The sequence below is a fragment of the Hypomesus nipponensis genome, chromosome 8 (assembly GCF_054491055.1).
Source record: "Hypomesus nipponensis isolate SF chromosome 8, ASM5449105v1, whole genome shotgun sequence".
Taxonomy (NCBI): domain Eukaryota; kingdom Metazoa; phylum Chordata; class Actinopteri; order Osmeriformes; family Osmeridae; genus Hypomesus; species Hypomesus nipponensis.
Window position 1 is genome coordinate 7,340,335 of NC_140368.1, and position 20,688 is coordinate 7,361,022.

Genomic DNA, 20,688 nt, shown 5'->3' on the forward strand with positions numbered 1-20,688 from the left:
ACATGGAGACACACTGACATGGAGACACACTGACATGGAGACAGACATGGAGACACACTGACATGGAGACAGACACAGACTGAAGGTTACTCCCTAAAGAGACTAAACTCTAAAACAACAAGGAAGAAACATGGAAACAAGGGAAAGAGAGAAAAAGAATGGCCGAGGGGAGGACGGCGGAAGGAAGTCAAGAACAGATTGGCCTTGATTTCTCACATCACAAAGAAAGTGCGAGGATAAGGAAGGCTATAATCATGTTAGCACCCCCCCTCCCCTTCTCCATCCCAGTCCCCCTATTTCGGCTCCCTCCATCTCCAGAGTGGTCATCTGTTGATTACACGTTATATTTACCTCCGCTGTCTCACTCCGGCCAGCGCTTACACACACTCAGGCATACATACATAAATATTTAATCAAATAAATAAACCAGTTCACAGAGAGGCCCTTTCTAATCAAGTGACATCCATCAGAGAAGACTGTGGGGAAGAGGCCTTGTGGCGGGTGGCTACTGAGCATGCTCAGAACGTGGCTTTGCGTCTATTTGTAGCAGGGGGGGTGGGGTGGAATATACGCTCCATGTCCCATTACGGGAGAAGGGCTATCCTTTCGCCCGCGCTCCTATTACTCCCCCTATCATTTCCCCAAATCTAAAACCTGTTTTCAATCAACACTGCCAAACGAGTGCCTGTCGAAGTGGGGTGGAGGGGGGTGGGGGTGGGCTGCGGAGGTAGAGCTGGACAGTGCGGGCAGGAAGGAGAAGGAGAGCAGACGGATGGAGGGCCCTCTCCTTCTTTCTCTCGGTGATTGGAGCGATTGGAGCGTTTTGCATTCCGTGTGTGTGTGATTGAATCCGTCTCCTAAATTAGGGCTGTCGACTGGAGGAGCCGAGCCTTAACACCCCCTTCCTCCCCCCCATGCCTTACTGTGTGTGTGTGTGTGTGTGTGTGTGTGTGTATGATTGTGAGAATGTTAATATTAATGTGATATGTTTATAAAAGGTAAGGCGTGCGGCAATTGTGGCCCTGATTGCCAGTGCTTGTGCGTGTGGCCTCACCCTTCCCACTGGCGAGCGCGTGATCCCAGTCGAAGATGAATCTGTAGAAGCACAGCTGGTTGTAGAGGGCCTTCTCAGAATACTGTAGAGACAGAACACGCGTGCGCGCCTTTATTATCACAAACAATATTATCAGAACAACACGTTTAGACCAATTACAAGACCCGTTTCATCGCATTGCAAGCAAAGGTAACAACTAAACATGTGACAGAAGCAAATAATCTTTAAGCAGGTTAAATGACTGTTTCACTTCTCTACAGAGATGAAAAAAGCACAAGCCTTCCTACTCATCCTCCATTCTTCTAACCCTTTTTTGTTTCCTCTTCCTTCATATATTGTCCCTACTCCCCCCCCCCCCCCCTTCCCTCTAATTCCCTCCCCCTCTCTGACATAATAAAGCAGGATACAAATTTGTTTGGTTTGTTAATCTCTGCGGCAATTAACTCTAGCCACACAACTGCCTGCCAGAGAGAGAGAGAGAGAGAGAGAGAGAGAGAGAGAGAGAGACAAAGGGAAAGAGACAGAGGAATGGGTGAGAGACAACGAGCGAGGGAGAGAGAGGAGTGAGCAGAAGGCGTGAGACACAAACAGAGAGAGAGAGCAGAGGGTGAGTAAGAGAGAGCGAGAGCGAGATAAAAAAGAGGGAGAGTGTTAAAGAGAATGGGATCAGCCCTAAAATTACCTCCTTCGTAATAGTTTGTTGTGATAAGCCATTGTGAGAGCGGCAGCAGAACAGCAGTTGCTGTCAATTTGATTAGCCATTATACTGCATGTTTAATTGCAGCTATCGGGTCGTCATTTCCCCCTGTTCAACTGAAGAGGCCATGAGACGCCCCAACCCCACACACACGTCAGGTGTGAGTGTGTGTGGAGGATGCCATTATTATGATGCCATTTCCCCATGTGTGTGTGTGTGCCGTTGCCACATGCAATGCGTGTATGGCGATGACTGAAGACAGGAATGGAATGTGTGTGTGCGTTTTGGCACCGTTGTGTGATGAGTCTGTGTGTGTACTGGGGGTGTGTGTGTGTGTGTTTAATGGCCCTCTATGGCTGTCCATGTAGACCGCACAGCTGTTGACCCACGATGCACTGCCTGGTCAACGACTAAGTGATGCATCCCATAATGGAGCAATGGTTACCGCTGCCAATGCAAAGCTGTTCAGGCACAAACAACAGACACACTCTCTCTCTCTCTCTCTCTCTCTCTCTCTCTCTCTCTCTCTCTCTCTCTCTCTCTCTCTCTCTCTCTCTCTCTCTCTCTCTCTCTCTCTCTCTCTCTCTCTCTCTCTCTCTCTCTCTCTCTCTCTCTCTCTCTCTCTCTCTCTCTCTCTCTCTCTCTCTCTCTCTCTCTCTCTCTCTCTCTCTCTCTCTCTCTCTCTCTCTCTCTCTCTCTCTCTCTCTCTCTCTCTCTCTCTCTCTCTCTCTCTCTCTCTCTCTCTCTCTCTCTCTCTCTGTGTGTCTGATTGTGGGTGGGCTAGAGAACTTGCAGGCTTTGACTGACAGGTGTCAAAAAGGCGTGGCTAAGATGTTACAGGTCGTTATTGAATTTAGAGCCCCCACACCAACCCCCCCCCGTACACACACACACAGTGAGCTTCGTCACTCGGCTCACTGCTTTGTTCCAGTACTGACACCGTTTCAATTTGCACCACAAATCTGCAGCATTTTCAGGCTGGCTGCCTAAAGAGCAAACCAGCTGTGAAATTGCCTCTCTCTCGGGAGCTTTGGACCCCCCCACCCCCTCGCTGCCCCCCCCCCCCCCCTCCACACCTCCCTTCTTCCCTAACTAGCTACCGCCTCACCCAGCGTACACACACACGTCCATAGAGAATGTGCACTTCCCTTTGCCATGCGGGGTGAACCTGAAGACTACAGGGGCAAAGGGGGGGAGGGAGAGAAAGGGACCAGAGACAGCAAGTGTGTAAGAAACAGAGAGAGAAAGAAGGAGATAAAGAATATAAATTGGTCTAAATCACTAAACCACAGTCAACAGTCTAAAATGGCCCACTGCTGTTCAGACAATAGACTCAGCACTCAAGATTCTCCCTCAGATTCAAACACACACACACACACACAAACAGACACACTATACATTTAATAAATTCAATCTCCTACACACACACTCACCAATCTCTAAACACTAAAGTACCAGATGGTCGCATTCTATTTCGGATAAGGGCACTGTAATAGTCAGGTGTGTGTGTGCGTGTAGTCCTGTAGGTCATAAAATATGTGTGCTCACAAACATAGCAACTATCCAACTTCTGATGGCGCTGGGTCAAAATGTCACTTCTGAGAGCCATAGAAGTATACCTATACTTTCCTCTCCTAACAGTACCAGCTCTCCCCCACCCTGACCTAATCACACACCCCACCCCACCAACACACTCTCACAGACACACACACACACACACACACACACACAACTGCAGCAGCTGCAGTTAAGAAAGGTGGAGAGAGAGAGAGAGAGAGAGAGAGAGAGAGAATAACATGGGGAAAGAAGTGGACGGAGAAATGTGGAGAGGGAGAGACTGAACGAGACAGGGAGAGAGGGATGCAGAGAGATAGGCAGAGAAGGAAAGGCAGAGAGAGAGAGAGAGAGACAGGGTGATATAGGAGGGAGAATGTGTGATAGAGGAGAGTAAGGGATAGAAAACATCCCGTCCCTCGTTAGCGGTTTGAACGGAGGCGGGGAGTGGGGAGGGGGGGTGTACATACCAGCAGCGTAATCGCTGCCGCTGGTTCGAGTAGTCACGGCGATCAGCTTCACAAGCCACCATAATGAGTCAATATATGTAAATCTTTACTCGGCAAACACGGCGGGAAACAAAGCCATTTAACTGGAGCCCGCGCCCGCTGCCTCTGCCGATTCAGCTCCGGTAATTTCTCCCCATTGAAATGCATAATTGCCTGCTATTTGAAGATATTCATGCTCAATTTTTGAAATTAATTTCAATTGGGGGGAAATGTAGAAATGTCAGCTCCAGTGAAAGGGATTTGATTTCAATTATCCTCGCTCAAAGGACTGTGATTTCCAAATACACTTAAGCAAAATTATGACAAGAATTTTTGTTCGGCGAAAATTCAGTGTTTAAAGAGCGATTAGGCGATAATGGGCCGGCTTTGAGCCGGGAGTGAATGCAGCCGTCTCTGTCTGAAAGGCACTCAATTATCTCTGATTGCTCCCGCTATAATGTATCAAATAGAGATACCTGCTATTGCCGTAATTTGTGTGAAAATTAACATGCTGCAATTTCCACTAGAGGGAAAAAAGAGCTCTAATGGGTGCCTGAGCGTACATCAATAAAACTGGGGGAGAGAGAGGGAGAGACAGAGGGAGAGAGAGATAGAGAGAGAGAGCGAGAGAGAGAGCGCGAGGGAGACAGAGACTGAGGAAGAGATAGAGAGGGGGAAGATAGAGAGAAGAAAAGGAAAGCGTGCGAGGTAGAGAGTGAGAGGAGGGAGGGAGAGAAGAGGGAAAGGGTGGGATACAAAGTGAAGGAGAGCACAAGGAGGGAAGGGAAGAGAAAGAAAGGAAAAGATACGAGGGACAGAATGGAATAAAGGGAAAATGAAAAGACAGGAGAGAAATACAGCATGTGTGAATGTGTGTGTCAGAGAGAGAGAGAGAGAGAGAGAGAGAGAGAGAGAGAGAGAGAGAGAGAGAGAGAGAGAGAGAGAGAGAGAGAGAGAGAGAGAGAGAGAGAGAGAGAGAGAGAGAGAGAGAGAGAGAGAGAGAGAGAGAGAGAGAGAGAGAGAGAGAGAGAGAGAGAGAGAGAGAGAGAGAGAGAGAGAGAGAGAGAGAGAGAGAGAGAGAGAGAGAGAGAGAGAGAGAGAGAGAGAGAGAGAGAGAGAGAGATGCTGCACCCCACATTCGTGCTGACAGGAAGGGGAGCGTGTTAGAGATAGATAGAGTAAGAGAGAAGGGAGGAAAAGAGGGAGAGAAAGAGAAATTTAATTTACTGAAAATATTACAAATTGCACCTGTGCATAACTCCCCCAAATTACTTACCAATCAATGCAGAGTGCCTATTACTCCCCCATTACATGGAGATCAGATCACTCTCAGAATTTGTCCAAGAGAGGGGGGGAGAGGGAGAGAGAGAGAGATTGACAAAGAGAGAACGAAGGCAGATGAAGGGAGAAAGATAGGCCATGAGTTAGACTGAGAGGAGTTAGACTGAGAGGAGAGAGTGAAGAAAGAAGGGAGAGGAAGGGGAGGCTAGAAAAACAGCAATGCAGTAATAAGGGGAGGAGATAAATACTGGGGGAACAAGCAGAGACAAAAGGAGAACACTGCCGGGGATGGAGAGAAGAGGAAACCAGAGGGAACAGAAATCCAGGACCTGGGATGAAAGGGAAGGCCAGTTGCAGGGGATGTGTAGGGGTGAGTTAAATGTTTTATTCAGTCAGCAGTTTAAAGTGCCAGGGTCTTCAGGCACAGAGAGCGAAGACTAAGTGGCTATGGTGACAAGAGAAATTGGCCTTTTGGTTTTCAACCTGTCGCCACATAACCAGACACACAGATAAGCAGAGAGAGAGAGAGAGAGAGAGACAGGGAGAGAGAGACAGGGACAGACAGGGAAAGGAAAAGAAGAAGACACGGGTTGAGAGCCAGATGAGATGAGAAGAATGGGATGGGAAAATGAAGGGAGAGGGAGATGGGGAGGGACAGGTGGGAGGAAAAAAGGGAGGGAAGGCAGAGGAGCAGGAGAGGGGAAGAAGGGAGGCATGTAGGACTGGAACAGAAGGGAAAAAATCACTGAAAATCTCAAGGGGAGAATCTCTTTCGGATCCCTGAGCAGTTTAACAAAGTGTTCATAGAGCGTCTGTGAGGTCAGCATGGCGGGTTTATGGCTGAATGTATCAGTGAGCCACTGTTAACACGGACACTGGCAGAGGATACTCTTATCATTGGGTGTGTTTGTATACAAATATTGAATGACCAAAACAGTGTGGATAGAGTGTGTGAGAGGAGAGGATGAAAAGTAGCAGAAGAGAGGAGGGGAGAGGGAAGGAGAAGAGACCAGCTGGGCTCCTTAACTGACTCCATAGCACCATCACCTGGACAAACCGTCTGCAACACATGGCAACTCGTGTGTGTGTGTGTGTGTGTGTGTGTGTGTGCATGTGTGTGCGCTACCTCGGGTCGGAGAGTAGCTTTGGTGCAGGCAGGGCAGATGGGCCCGTGGCGGGAGAAGGAGATGGGAAGCCTCCTGGTCCGGTTCTGACAGGCCTGGTCCTCACACACCAGCCAGCCCTGGGACAGACAGACAGACGCATTACACACATCCTACAGCACATTTAGCACCCACCCCAAATCACTTTAACATGATACACACATCTGCATTAGGCTTGTATTCTTTTCAGGTACGGCCCTGGACGCCCAAGTGATTAGGACCCCCCAGGATGAGTCAGTGCCCCAAGACAGGTGCAGTGCACCCCCCCCCCCCTCCTCTCTGCCTCCATCTCCAGCCTAGTCATTACAGGGGATCTTGGGGGTTAGGAGGGGGTTAATACCCATCTAATAACAGACCCCAGCACCATGGCCTTCTCTTTTCTCTTTGCTTCTATCCATCCATCCATAGGCTGGCTGGAGCCTGTACTGCACCTGTCTCTCTCTGTCTTCCACACAAACATCCCGTCCCCACCGTCCCCTCGTCACACCCATCCCATCCCCCAGACACACACATCCTAATTACCAGCATACGTGCCACCATCTACCCCAACAAACACACTCAACAACAACACACATAAACCCTCAATAACACACGCACACACACACAAGGTTTCCTGCAAAAGGAAGTGAGGGAAGAGCACTGGACAGCTCTTTCCCCATCTCTTCTCAATTACAATTATTTCAAGCAGTCTGATTAACTGAAGGGTCTTTATATGCTTATCAGTCTTATTAGCCTGTGTTAACACACACACACACACACACCCACACACACACACCCTTATCTCCCAGGTGTGTGTGAGCAACCAGGGTGAAACCCCCCAGCATTGTGTCTGGCCAGTATCACAACTAACAGAGACGCATTTCCCATGATCCTCAGCCCTTTGTGTAGTACCTCTGGTGTTGTTTAGATAATTTAGTTCAGGCCCAAAGGCTTGTGGGTAAAGCTGTGAACTCTGGGAGATGGTAATTGAATTGAGACATATGTGCATGTTTGGTTTTCATTTGGTGAGGATGGGGACCGACGAGGTGTGTGTGTGTGTGGTATCAATGTATGAGTGTTTGATCCCCTGGCCCTTTATGTTTGGAAGGACATCAGACTAAGCACACACCAATATTCCCATGGGAGAGAGCTGGAACCACACACACACGCACGCACGCACGCACGCAGAAACCTGCATACCACATTGCTCCAGACACACCTCCACTCCCCACAGTGTCCCTCTCCTCTACTCGCTCTGCCCAATGACCATCTGTCCATCAGAAGAGATGAAATATATCCTCTCTCGATCCCACCCAAGGGTAGAGTTTAAGAAAAAAGAAGTCCCGAATCGGAGCAAGCTAAAAACGTGAGAGAAAATAGGGAGCAAAAAAAAACAAAAAAACCATCTAATTGAAGCATTAAGTTGCAGAAACTGAGAGGGGGAGTGGGAGACAGAGAGAGAGCGCATGAGGGAGGGAGACAGATGGAGAATAAAGGCTCATAATTGCATAATTACACCAGTGGATACCTGACACACTGAATGCAGACGTCAAATGAGTTCCACATCATTTAACCAAACAGAGCCAGGACCAGGCCATGACAAGCCTCAGACAGAAACACTTCCCCCTCTCTCTCCGCTTCCCCTCTTCCTCTCTCCACCACCCTCTCCCCGTGACCCATCACCCCTCCTCCCCCCCCCCCCCGCCCCCACCCCCCCTTTCAAATGATTCCACTGTCCCTCTGATCACCCATGCAGTGTCTCCTTCTCTCTCTCTCCACCTCGATCACAGCTGTTCATCTGCACATCCATTTTTACCTATTGGTGATCTGGTTGGCATGGTGACCTACTACGGAATTCCACAAAGTCGTCTTCACCTGCACAAACCCTGTCCCCCTTCTCAATGCATACACAATTGTTTGGAGGATCAGAGAGGGGCATCTAGCTGGCTTTGAGGTTTGGTAATCAACACTCCCACAAAACCGAATAGGTTTGAACCCAGTCCACTTAACTCACACACACACACTCACACACAAGGGTACAAACCAGTCCTTTCTGTAGACAGTCATTCACACACATAGGAACACACACACGGACACAGTGAATAGGGCTCCAACCAGTCCACTTTGTACCTCCGACGCTTAATCAAAGCTTCTCTATTCAGCAATTTGACCTTTTGTTCAAAATAGGATTATCACCTTCTTCCCTTTTATTCACTCTTTCTGTTCAACCCACCCTCCCCTCCTCTTCTGCCCCTCTGCCTGTTTCCAGGGGCGACCCACATGACGAGGGTAATTGCAATAATTTGTTAAACGCCATGGCAACGGTGGTTAGACGAGGGCAAATAGGTGGTGGGAGGGGGGGGGGGTTGTAGCGAGTGACTCTCATTTTGCCAGAGACAGCAGGAGAAAGAGGGGGGAAAGGATGACAAACGGAGACTGGAGAGAGAGAAAGAGAGAGAGGGCAGAATGGAGGGATGGAGAGAGAACGAGTGTTTGCCCAGTCTTGGAGAGACGGTTTATTGATAATAGTGGGGGGGCTGGAGGTAATTTCACTAATGATTAATGTCCCTGTGGTCCAAGGTAGGAGGCTCACACATACACACACACAAGCCAGGCTTTCACTCTATCTGCCCAGACAAACAGCTCTATTTGAGCTCTTCCCCGGACTGAAAGGAATCCTTAATTACACAATATTACCCCTCTTCATCGCCCCCTGTGTGTGTGCTCTGCCCACTGTAGTTTGGGCTGCCAGTGTGTGTGTGTGTGTGTGTGTGTGTGTGTGTGTATGTGTGTGTGGTAAGTATTCAGTGGTAGCAGCTGTTTCACACGTTGTGACAAAGGGGGAGAGGGGCTTGTTCCCCCCCACATTCACCACTCTAATTGATTTCTGCTCAGCCCTGTGGGAGAGTAACACCCCCCCACCCCCCCAGCCCCCCTCCCTGTACACGCACACACAGACAAAAATTACACTCCCCCCTCAACTAAACACTCCTTAAAGCCTCACACACCACCAGAAAACTCCTTCAAATCGGACACTCTAGCGCATTCCACTGTCTCTAGAACCACTGCAATGCAGAGTCACTGAACCCCTGGGAGAGTTCTAGAACATTTACCTACACCTATTAGTACACCAGCTTCAGCTCCAGCCCCAGCCCCAGCCTCAGCCCCAGCTCCAGCATGGAAAGAATGTATGCTACTCTGGGAGATAAAGCTGAACCAGATTTGCCAGCTGGCTGCCTGGCCTGAGTTTGTGCTCCAGCCATAGTATTATAGTATAAAAGAGCTTTAAATCAAATCCATTTGCAACCCTGCAGGTGGGCAAAAGGTGAATGAGTGTGAGAGAGAACAGTGGGAGAGTGTTTGGCATTCAGCAGAGAAGACAAACAAACAACTGTTCTGAGCTGATCCCACCATAAAAGTTTTGCCACTAAAAAAGCTCCCTCCCTCCCTCCCTCCCTCCCTCCCTCCCTCCCTCCCTCCCTCCCTCCCTCCCTCCCTCCCTCCCTCCCTCCCTCCCTCCCTCCCTCCCTCCCTCCCTCCCTCCCTCCCTCCCTCCCTCCCTCCCTCCCTCCCTCCCTCCCTCCCTCCCTCCCTCCCTCCCTCCCTCCCTCCACTCACACTATAGTACTTCTTGACGTATCGCCGGATGTCGAGCAGCAGTTTGTTGCAGATGTTGACGGGGTGGTTAATAGGGCGCCCCTCACAGGGCACGTGGCAGCACCGCAGCAGGCTCGGCTCTGCTCTCACATCCTGGAACACAAATATGACATCAGCTACAGGGTCACACACACACATACACACACGCACGCACACAGCTGAGACAAGGACACACACGCACGGGACACAAAAGAACACTCACACGCACGCACACACATACACACACACTCAAACCCAAATCCTACTTAAACCAAGTGATCTAAACTAGCAGCCTCTCAGGTAGGAGGGGAGGGGGAAGACAGGGAGGCAGCAATGGAGCTTTTGTGAGCGCTGACGGCCGGTCAGAGAGGCTGGTGCCAGGCCATGCAGCCTCTTGACAGCTCTGGCTTTCAGTTAACGAAATGGGCTCTTGACACAATAAAAATGTCAGCCTACACCAACAATTATGGCAGCAGAACACCTTTAAACAGGCCAAGCTGCGTCCCTTCTCCATTAGTTCCATGTTCAGTGGCAGGTTCCAACAGAGCGCAAACACTTGCCCATACATACTTTGACGCCTGTGTTCCACGGCGGGGCTCGAAGGAGAACGTTTGTGCAGCGTGCTTGTGTGAGTCGTCGCAGACTTTTCAGTAAGAATGTGAGTGAAGTCACCAGAAGCCCAGGCCACACACACACACACACACACGTGATATCTCACTAAAGTTCCTCCGTTGTACAAGGTCATTACTTCCTCAGCTGTCTGAGCGAGAAGGCCCACTGAGAGAGCAGGCCCACTGAGAGAGCAGGCCCACTGAGAGAGCAGGCCCACTGAGAGAGCAGGCCCACTGAGAGAGCAGGCCCACTGAGAGAGCAGGCCCACTGAGAGAGCAGGCCCACTGAGAGAGCAGGCCCACTGAGAGAGCAGGCCCACTGAGAGAGCAGGCCCACTGAGAGAGCAGGCCCACTGAGAGAGCAGGCCCACTGAGAGAGCAGGCCCACTGAGGAGGCATGGACTGGACCTGTCTGTGAGGTGAGGGTCCTATCCTTTTGTCATCGTTATTCAGTGTGTGTGAGCCTGTCTTCAACTGTCCTGACAACCATCTCAACATCACACACAAACACGGGAGCCCCCCCACGCAAGCGCACACACACATTTCTGGTAAGTCCTGGATCGCAGGGGGACTACGAGAAGCAGGACATGCAATGATATGCCTCTCTTATCTGTTGCCCCCCCCCCCCATCTTTCCTCTCTCCCTCTTTTTCTTCGACTTCATGTTCCTCCTTTGGCCCGGTTAGGATGAAAGTGGCCTCCTTCCATCTCCCACCACCCTCCCCCCATCTCCCTCTCCTCCACGACCAGAAGAATCCTTGCGTCTCTTCAAGCGTTGGTTTTGATAGCTGCATTCGTCCTCCACTCCCTCCCTTCCTCTTGGACGTGTCCCCCCCCCTTCTCTAACTCCCTGACAGCGACGCACTGTCCATCTCTCGCTCTCCTCCCTGCTTCTCTTTGGGGTGTGTTTGCAGAGCAGAGTCAAGGCCTGTCTGTCCTCTCCTCCTCTCCGGAGTATTTAGACCCTGTTCACCAGCCTAATTACCTAACTGCCTTATCCGCACTGCCCAGGACAGCCTGTGTGTACGTGAGAGAGAGTGTGTGTGTGTGTGCCGTGGGAGTGGGAGTAGTCTGGGCCAGTAGAAGACGAGTGAGGCCTGTTGTCAGTTTGATGAGTTTTCCCTGAGATGAGACAAGGCTGCAAGGCAGCTCCTCATTTGGTGAGAAACACACACAAACAAATAATTATCCTCTTTCCAACGGCCTTGGCCTGAGAGTGTGTGTGTGTGTGTGGAGGGGATGCCGTTTGAAGTCTAAGTCTAAACTATGCCAATGAAAACCAGAGTCTTTATCTGAGATGACCCAATGTCTAAAAATATAGGGAGAGCTGTAACATAGAATCCTACCTCACTAGGGCTTAGGAGTGGCTCAACCTTACACACACACACGCACACACACGGTCTCTTGATATTTATGGCTGTTTTCTATTGAGATAACATGTATAAAAGATCAACAATAAGATCATAAATATTTACGTTTATCAGTGACACAATCCACCCCATCGATGGTTGTTTTGGCTCAAATGCTCATTATATAACTGGTTTTGTGTGTGCACATCAGTCTGACGGTTTGTGTTCCAGCACACGTGTGTGTGTGTGTGTGTGTGTGAGCGCTCCGGGACTCACCGCTCCGTCGAACACGTTGTCGTAGACGTTGTCGGCGCCGCAGCGCGGGCAGGCCAGGGTGAACCTCTCGCAGTCCCTGTATCGCTCCTCATCTGTCAGCTGGGCGGCCGCGCCCACAAAGCCCTCCCCCTCCTCCTCCCTCTGGTGCTGCACCTGGTTCCGGAACTGGGACGGGTCCAGGCCTGCCACGCACGCACACACACACACACAGTGAAAATAAACCTCTCTGCACCCTCTGCTCCCGACCTGGAACTGATGAGAAGCAGCCCCCACACCCCAGAGTGAAGATGTGTGGAGCCGGCAGAGTGTTGGGAACCCCAGACTGCTCTCACCCAGCCAGGTGGCGATGAGGACCCCGTCGATGCCCTCGATGGGCTCGCAGATGCGGCCCACCACGGGGTGCACCTGCTGGGCCAGGTAGTACTGTGTGTCCAGGCTGAGGCCGGCCTGCTTCTGGAGCTGCTCCAGGGCGTAGGCCCTCTGGCTGGGCCCCAGGGACGAGCCATCCTGGGGGGGAGGGAAGGAGAAGGGAGAGAGAGAGAAAGAGGTACCTGTAAATATAGGCCCTTTGTATTTGACTGATCCAGGCACCTCGACTGACAGGTTCAGGTGTCTTTGCAGACACACACACACCTGGCAAATGACATAGGAGACGGTGTCTCCGGCTTTGACGCGCCGCCCCTCCTGGGTGTTGATCCACAGGGCAACGTGGACATGAGGGAGACTCTTCTTATCTGGGTAGTCCTGGGGGTCCTTGGTCAGGGCCTAGTGTATGCGTGTGTGTGTGTGTGTGTGTGTGTGTTGGAGGCGGGGGGGGCAAAATGTATTTAATGCAATTTTGTTGGACGGAGACAGAGAGACAGAAAGGGAGACTCAGTGAGAGAGCACTCAGCAACACGGTAACAGTAAAAGGTGGGCTCTGGTGGCTGTGTGACCCCACCTTGTGGATCTCGTACTGGCTGAGGGCCACGGCCCCGCTGGCCACCTTCTCCCCCACCTCCACCAGGTGACGCTGGATGTTCTCCACGATGACGTCGCGGCTCTGGTCCGACAGGATCTGACCAATCACGTAGCTGAGGAGGCGGAAGGGGGAGAGGGGACACCGTAAGGGGGACGTTTGAAGGAAAGAACCCAGAGGAGGAAAGGGGCTTTGAGAAGAATGAGATCAGATGAAGGGGGGGGGGGGTCACTGACTTGCCACACTCCTTGGCCAGGTCGCACCAGTCCCTGCGCACGATGTCCAGGCCCTTCAGCTCCTGCTTGGTGCTGTAGCGGCCGTCGGCCTGCGGCTCCACCACCAGGGCGGCGTACTTCTTCTTCTTCAGCAGCAGCAGGGACTTGAACACGCCGTCAATGTCAATCTCCAGCAGCTTGTACAGCTTGTTCACCTCCGCCTTCACCTGAGCGTGACACACACACGCACACACACAGTTAACACAAACACACACACAAGCACTAAATGCCATATACAGTTTATGCCCACACACAAAGTAAACATGAGCGGTTAATGCACCCACACAGTTAAAATACACAGTTAACACACACACACACACACACACACACTATACCGAGATTAAAATACTGTTTAAACACCCGAGGCATGAAACCCACAGCTATATCAGACCATCCACTGCATGTATCCCTGGGCTAAAGATAGCCTGGCTGGCACTGGATTAACCTGAGTTCACACAGACATCTGTTAGCGCTGGGCTAAGCACCGTGGTTTTGATGATTTATTTGAGCTAGTCCTCACAGGGTCTGTGCTGGCTGTTGGCCTCTAACCCACCCTCCACTTCCCTCTCTCTGTCCCCCATTGCTTCTCTCTTCCCCTCCAAAGTCACTTCATCTTTCCATCTCATCCCTTTCCATGTCTATTACCCTGTCTCCCTCCCTCGTTCTACCCCCCCCATCCCTTCTCCTCACCTTGTTGCCCAGCTTGTACACCTCCTCCAGAGTGTTGCTGTTGGTGTTGATCATGATGGAGTCAGTGTCTCCGTAGATCACTTCCAGGTTCATCTGAAAAGAGTGGACAGGAAGTCAGGGGTCACAGGAAGTGACCTACAACCTCTATTGATCCTGGTCAATGAGTAAACTGATTGCAAGTCAGTAGCTTACCTTCTGGACCATATCTTTGGTGTGCATCAGAATCTGAGGGAAAAGAGGGAAAAAACTGAAATGAACTAAGCAATGAAAGACTAATTAGAGGATTTATTGCCCTTGATGTGGTCCATGTGTGTGTTAAAGCGTAGGTAATCTGTAATTAAATGGCAGATAATTGGCTAAGAGGTCTATTAGAGGCTTGCTGTGATGGACCTACCGCCCCCCCCCCCCCCCCGCACACACACACACTCACACACAAACAACTCCTAATGGCCTCAGTCACCTGTAGAGTGAGTGACGAACAACAACAAAAAAGCGAGGGAAGGCAAAAACAGACAACGGGAACGTGCGAAGGAAGGGAGGCGAATTCAAATGGAGGAGAGGACGAAAGAGAGAGCGGCAGAGTGGAAGCAGGACGGAGGATAAAGAGGCGTTCAGAAAGGAGAGAGATGAGAGAGAAGCAGCCCCTCTTCACAGCCATGAAGCCATCCCAAGCAGGGAGAGACGGAGAAGAGGATTTGTCCCGAGATGAACAAAAGAGAATTGTGTTAACACAGGGCTGTGTGTGTGTGTGTGTGTGTGTGCAGGCGTGCGCGCGTCCTCTGCAGCTGAGGGATCCTAGCAGGTGGGGGGGGGGGGGGGTCCAGGGGTCCAGGGGTGTGGGTGAAGGGCTAATCTGGGGGGGTGAAAGAGGCTGGACGCAGTGTGACCTGTCACCAGCAATATGCTCCTCAATCAACCTCCCCTACACATCCAGGTCTCTCTCACACCAGCACACACACACACTCCTCCATAGGGACAAGGACAGGGCTATTTCAGAGAGTGAGAGGTGGTGGTGGAGGGGGGTTCCACTCCCTGAAACCAGAGTGGGTCTTAAGCATGCTTTATGGGCTGTTACATACCTCTGGTTGGGGGGGGGTGGGGGGCGGTGCAGGGGAGGGGGCGGAGGAGAAGTTTGAGTAATGACAGAACAGCCTCTCCCATTAGTGACCATCGCCAAGGTCATCTCACTCACTTACACGTGCCTGCGCACGCACACACATATTTTCTCCCTATGGATGTGGGAGGTTGAAGGAGCGATAAGGAGTAGAAAGAAAGGAAACAAAGTTAGCTAAATAAAGGAGGAATGAGTGAAAGAAGGAGGAACGAACGGGTGAAGTGAAACAGCAGAGACAGAGAGGGAAAGGAGAGAGGAGAGACAGAGAGGGAGAGGAGAGACAGAGAGGGAGAGGAGAGAGGAGACAGGAGAGACAGAGAGGAGAGAGGGAGGAGAGGCAGAGAGGGAGGAGAGACAGAGAGGGAGAGGAGACAGAGAGGGAGAGGAGACAGCAGAGGGAGAGGAGAGGGAGAGAGGGAGGAGAGACAGAGAGGGAGAGGAGACAGCAGAGGGAGAGGAGAGGGAGAGAGGGAGGGAGAGGAGAAACAGAGAGGTGGGCCTATGTTTAGACCTAAATGGCCTTTTTCCAGCTTTATAGGCGTCTTCACTGTGCAGAGCAGCAACTCTTGTTATCACATGCTTTCAACATTACCACAGAATTAATAGACGATAGAGGATAGAGGGAGGGAGGATAGACGGAGGGAGGATAGACGGAGGGAGGATAGAGGGAGGGAGGATAGAGGGAGGGAGGATAGAGGGAGGGAGGATAGAGGGAGGGAGGATAGAGGGAGGGAGGATAGAGGGAGGGAGGATAAAGGGAGGGAGGATAAAGGGAGGGAGGATAGACGGAGGGAGGATAAAGGGAGGGAGGATAAAGGGAGGGAGGATAGAGGGAGGGAGGATAGAGGGAGGGAGGATAGAGGGAGGGAGGATAAAGGGAGGGAGGATAAAGGGAGGGAGGATAAAGGGAGGGAGGATAGACGGAGGGAGGATAGACGGAGGGAGGATAGAGGGAGGGAGGATAGAGGGAGGGAGGAGGGAAAGAACGAGAGGGAAGGAGAGATGGTAGCAAGGTGTGAAGGAGAGCGAGGTGAGGATGTGTCGATGTAATTCATGTGTGGACTCATTTAGCCTAGTTTTCCATGTGCTGTCAGTTCCAACAGGATGGACTGCTTAAGGAATGACCCCAGTGAAAGACAAGTCGTTTGACCATGACTGCGGTATGTGAATGTGTGTGTGTGTGTCTGTTGGACAGCTCATCTTTAAACACATACCCCCCAAAATATGGATCAATCCAAACACAGGGCCGCAGGAGGTGGAGGGTGTGTGTGTGTGTGTGTGTGTGTTGTGCACTCAGCAGCGTACATACCGGACATATCCACCACAAACAACTGAAAAAGCACAGGGAGGACTCCTGTTACTGCTCCAGACACGCCGGCATATTGAGTCGACTCAACTCAAGCACCGCCCAGCGCCTTTACTGGACGCGTCTGTCCCTGGCTCTGGGCTCCCCCCCCCCCCCTCCCCAGTCTCTCAGCCCATGCATGTCCTGATGGTTTCATCCCTTTCAGAGATTAAGGCAAACTCAAACTTGTTCTTTTTCTCTCTCTCTTTGACCACTGTACCTTCTCCATTTCACTTGTTCCTCTCTGTCCCTGTGAAGTGTCCCTGCCTGCCCAAACCCTAACCCCCCCCTCCCCCCCTGTCAGAGCTGTGTAATTAGGCAGGTCAGCAAATTAGCGGCTAGCACTGACGGCGCCTCCTGTAGAGCCCGGGGCAAGGAGAAACACACACACACTGCTGTGTGGGAGACATCCTCATCCTTCACATGCCTGCCTGCCTGCCTGCCTGCCATGGGTCAGGGTTCGGGGGTTCAGCGAGTGTCTGCCAGGTTGGGGTCACAGGTCAAACTATCACCCAGCGATACAGAGAGCTGGGGGCAGAAGGTGGAGCCCCTGAAGACAACATGCCTCACACAGGGAGAGAGGGAACAAGGGAATCAAGTTTAGAAAGATAGTGAGAAGGAAACATTAGGATGAGAAAGAAGGAAGACACAAGATGGCAGTGATTTGTTCAGTCAGGAAGGCAGGCAGGCAGGCAGGCAGGCAGGCAGATGAGAGCAGGCATGCTAAGCTCCACAGCGGCACACTGGACCAGTAAAAGAGAGCGGGGCTCCGGTGACGATTGTTTTGAAAAGCGCCCAGCTGAAAAGCATTCTGGGGATGACAGTCCTCTCCCTGAAATAGCATCAGAGGAGCACGACTGTCGAGAGCGCAGTGTCACACACAAACACACACACACCCGGCTTGTCTCTCAAGAGAAATGTGTACCAAGTTCTAGCGAGTGTAGCACATTGTGTGCTATATAACTGAAGACACACACACACACACACCTGTCCTTGCAGATGCCAAAGCTGTGCTGTCATGTCTGCTGTATGAGGGGTTAATCTAGCAGTAGACTGCTCTGATTTAACACGACCGCTTCAAATCACCAACACCCAACACTCTGGAGTCCCAATTAAAGACAACCTCTACTTGACCACTTCCACCTCGCTTCCAATGAAACCCAGCTTAACAGTCCAAACAAGCCCAAGCCCTGACTAACCCTAATATAACCTTAGTTCAACCCTTTAGCGACCGTCGGCTCACTGTGCAGTGAGAGAAGGGGACTAGAATAACCGTCCGTCCTCATGTGACTATTTGTTAAGTCCACTTAATATCAGGAGTCAATCCGACTCTTTGAGGAGAATGAGGAGCGCGTGCAGCTATGCTGGCTGTGACCCCCCCCCCCCCCCCCCCCCCCCCCCCCCACACACACACACACACACACACACAGAAACGAGAGCAATGGTGTTGACGAAGAGAGGGCTAGCTTAAGCATGGTTACAAATATTATTCTGGGAAGTTTAAAAATGACTTTTGTGATTCTTAGACAACTGGGACAAAGGACCTGAGCTGGAGAGGGCGGGGGGGGGGCAGTATCTACCTCATCATCACCCCCACTCCTTCCCCCTCCTTCCCTAACCAGCATCTACCAGGTTCTGTGAAACTGTTTTTAAACACAAGGACAAGGAATCAATTACAGGAGAATGGCACTGGAGTGTGCCCTGTCACCCTGAAATATGACACACACACAACATACACACAACATACACACACCTGCTCCGGGGCGTCAGAGATGCTAGCTGACAGGGAAGGCAGGGGTCAGGGGTCAAACTAACCAGCGTTCCGGAACAATCAGCAGCTTCCACGGACATGTGTCGTTAACATCGGTCGATTAGCAGAGCACAGGACCACGTTTGAGGCCGTGCATGTACGCATGAACGCACACACACACACACACACACACACACACACACACACTTCACAGGCTTATTCCAATCAGCCTTCCAGTTGGTCCACCCATTGAAAACACAGTAATCAGTGCTGTCACTGTTTGATCTTGCTGTGTGTGTGTGTGTGTGTGTGTGTGTATACAAACAAGTGTATGTGTGCTCCCTACCCTTGCAGGGCTCCGCATACAAAGGAACTAAAAATAAAACATTGGGGGACATCAATCTATGCCGGACCCTGGGTGTTGTAACCCTAAACCTCCACCTTCCCCCTCATCCTCCCCACCCCACTTAATACCCCCACATACCGACACTGCGGGGGGGCAAGGGGACAACAAATGTTTCCCCACAAAGGGCAGAGTTCGGCTAGTAGTCGCCCCTCTCCCATCTTGCACGCACACACACCATCAAGACTTGGCTGATGACTGGAGATAACTGGGGGCTTTCCCCTCCTAACTTGGCAAATCACATCAGAGGAGCCACGGCCAAGGGTCTGTCATCCCCTCCTAATCCCAGGCATCTTAACCCCTTCCTGGGCTAAGAAATCACTGTGGCCCCTGGGCCGACCCCGTCTCCCAGATGGGGCTGGGCCTCAAGCTTAGACAAGGGTGCGAGTAAGATGAGTCTGCACCAAAGGCACAAGGCCTTTTATATTACCCTGGTGAGCCCAACCAGTCGGTGGCAGGGGGGGTCTACGTTTCATTTATAAATAAATAATGCCACTAAATCAGATTATAAAAGTAGAGGGCGCATGTGACGATTAAAATTATGAGGGGGGGAGAGGGCTAGCGTAGCTTTGACATTTCATCTGTATAAATACATGACAAAACACACACCAGCTGACTTTAGCGGATTTCTATGGCCCACTACTCGGAACTACTTGGCCGTCAGGAAACTGAAGTCAATGATGAATTTAATCTAGTGTTACCAACCGCAACTAAATATACCCGCCTCGTACTGTAGCATAGATGATGCTAGCTAACTCGCGGTTCATTAACGTATTAAGAGTGGAAAGTGCGGGGATGTTTGGGGGCTGGTCGTGTCCAGGAGAGCGCTGGTTCAGAGCTATGTGCCTGCCCAGGCCCTAGCCCTAGCCCAACTCATGACGTGGGGGAAAGATACATGGATCATTGTTGGATGACTTTCTATCAAACAAGCACCCAAACAACATGTGTGTGTCAGATCTCTCAGATCCGTACAAACAAGCGAGTTCGTCCAAAAGACGTGTGAGCTACTGTGTCCGGGAGAAAGCTGACACCCACCCCGTAAGCCCTGCCATCTACTAGAGAGCACAATGCCAGTGGAAGGACAGCGTCATGAAGAGCTCCCTAAGGCCCGGGGCTAACATAGCAGAGCCGACAGTGCCTGGAGCCTCATTAGAACCTAGACCGCTCTGGGGAACGAGCGTGCGGCGTTCTGTTCCTCGTACAACACCGTGGCACCGCACGCCTCAAATCAAACCTGTGTGTCGTCCGGCGCACACGCCATCCTACCTGTCAAGGGTGTATGACTGTAATGGCATGTGTGTGTTGATAGAGCTCAATACACGGACGCCAGCCCGTGTGTGGCGTGTCAGCTTAATGGCACGACTGTGAATCAGGACTATCAATGTCAAGGGGTGTTTAACAGTCCTCCAGAAATTGTAGATAGAACATGAGAAAGAGAGAAAATTAGAGGGTTGATAAATGAGGGAGAGAGAGAGCGAGAGAGAGAGTGAGAGAAACAGACAGGGAGTGAACGAGAGGAAAGCTGTTTGTGAGGGAGAAACGTGTCGTGTGTGAAGTCAGTTGATCTTAGAGTGCCCTCTGGTGGCTGTATGCTTGTTGACCAGCCACCATTTGTTGACGAATGTGGCTAGGGAGCCAGGCATGCGTGCGTGCGTGTGTGACTTACCTCTCTGCCCTTGTGTGTGACCAGGGCGGCCAGTGGTTTGGCGTAGAAGCGACTATAGCTGAACCCCAGGCAGCCATACATGCTGTTAGCAGTTAGCTTCAGAGCCTTCTGTCTGATGTCATACTGGAGACACACAGAACACACACCTGATGTTACCAGCCGGGGGGGGAAACGTGAGAGAGAGACAGAGACAGAGACAGACAGACACAGACACAGAGAGAGAGAGAGAGAGAGACAGAGAGATAGAGAGACAGAGAGATAGAGAGATAGAGAGATAGAGAGATAGAGAGATAGAGAGAGACAGAGAGAGAGAGAGAGAGAGAGAGAGAGAGAGAGAGAGAGAGAGAGAGAGAGAGAGAGAGAGAGAGAGAGAGAGAGAGAGAGAGAGAGAGAGAGAGAG

The 20,688-nt window shown here is 51.3% G+C and overlaps 1 protein-coding gene across 2 annotated transcripts in view; it reads right to left on the reverse strand.

Annotated features, from left to right (window-relative positions):
- The window catches only part of pola1 (polymerase (DNA directed), alpha 1), a 33,420-nt gene that overhangs the window by 6,135 nt on the left and 6,597 nt on the right, over positions 1-20,688 (reverse strand). For both annotated transcript variants that reach the window (XM_084702827.1, XM_084702826.1), the window contains exons 26-36: positions 20,289-20,411; positions 14,203-14,235; positions 14,011-14,103; positions 13,282-13,487; positions 13,028-13,160; positions 12,721-12,852; positions 12,420-12,594; positions 12,088-12,269; positions 9,835-9,966; positions 6,201-6,317; positions 1,055-1,136 (exon numbers count right to left, since the gene is read on the reverse strand). In XM_084702827.1, coding sequence (XP_084558953.1) covers positions 1,055-1,136; positions 6,201-6,317; positions 9,835-9,966; positions 12,088-12,269; positions 12,420-12,594; positions 12,721-12,852; positions 13,028-13,160; positions 13,282-13,487; positions 14,011-14,103; positions 14,203-14,235; positions 20,289-20,411 — 1,408 coding nt within the window. The remainder of the gene's footprint in view (positions 1-1,054; positions 1,137-6,200; positions 6,318-9,834; positions 9,967-12,087; positions 12,270-12,419; positions 12,595-12,720; positions 12,853-13,027; positions 13,161-13,281; positions 13,488-14,010; positions 14,104-14,202; positions 14,236-20,288; positions 20,412-20,688) is intronic.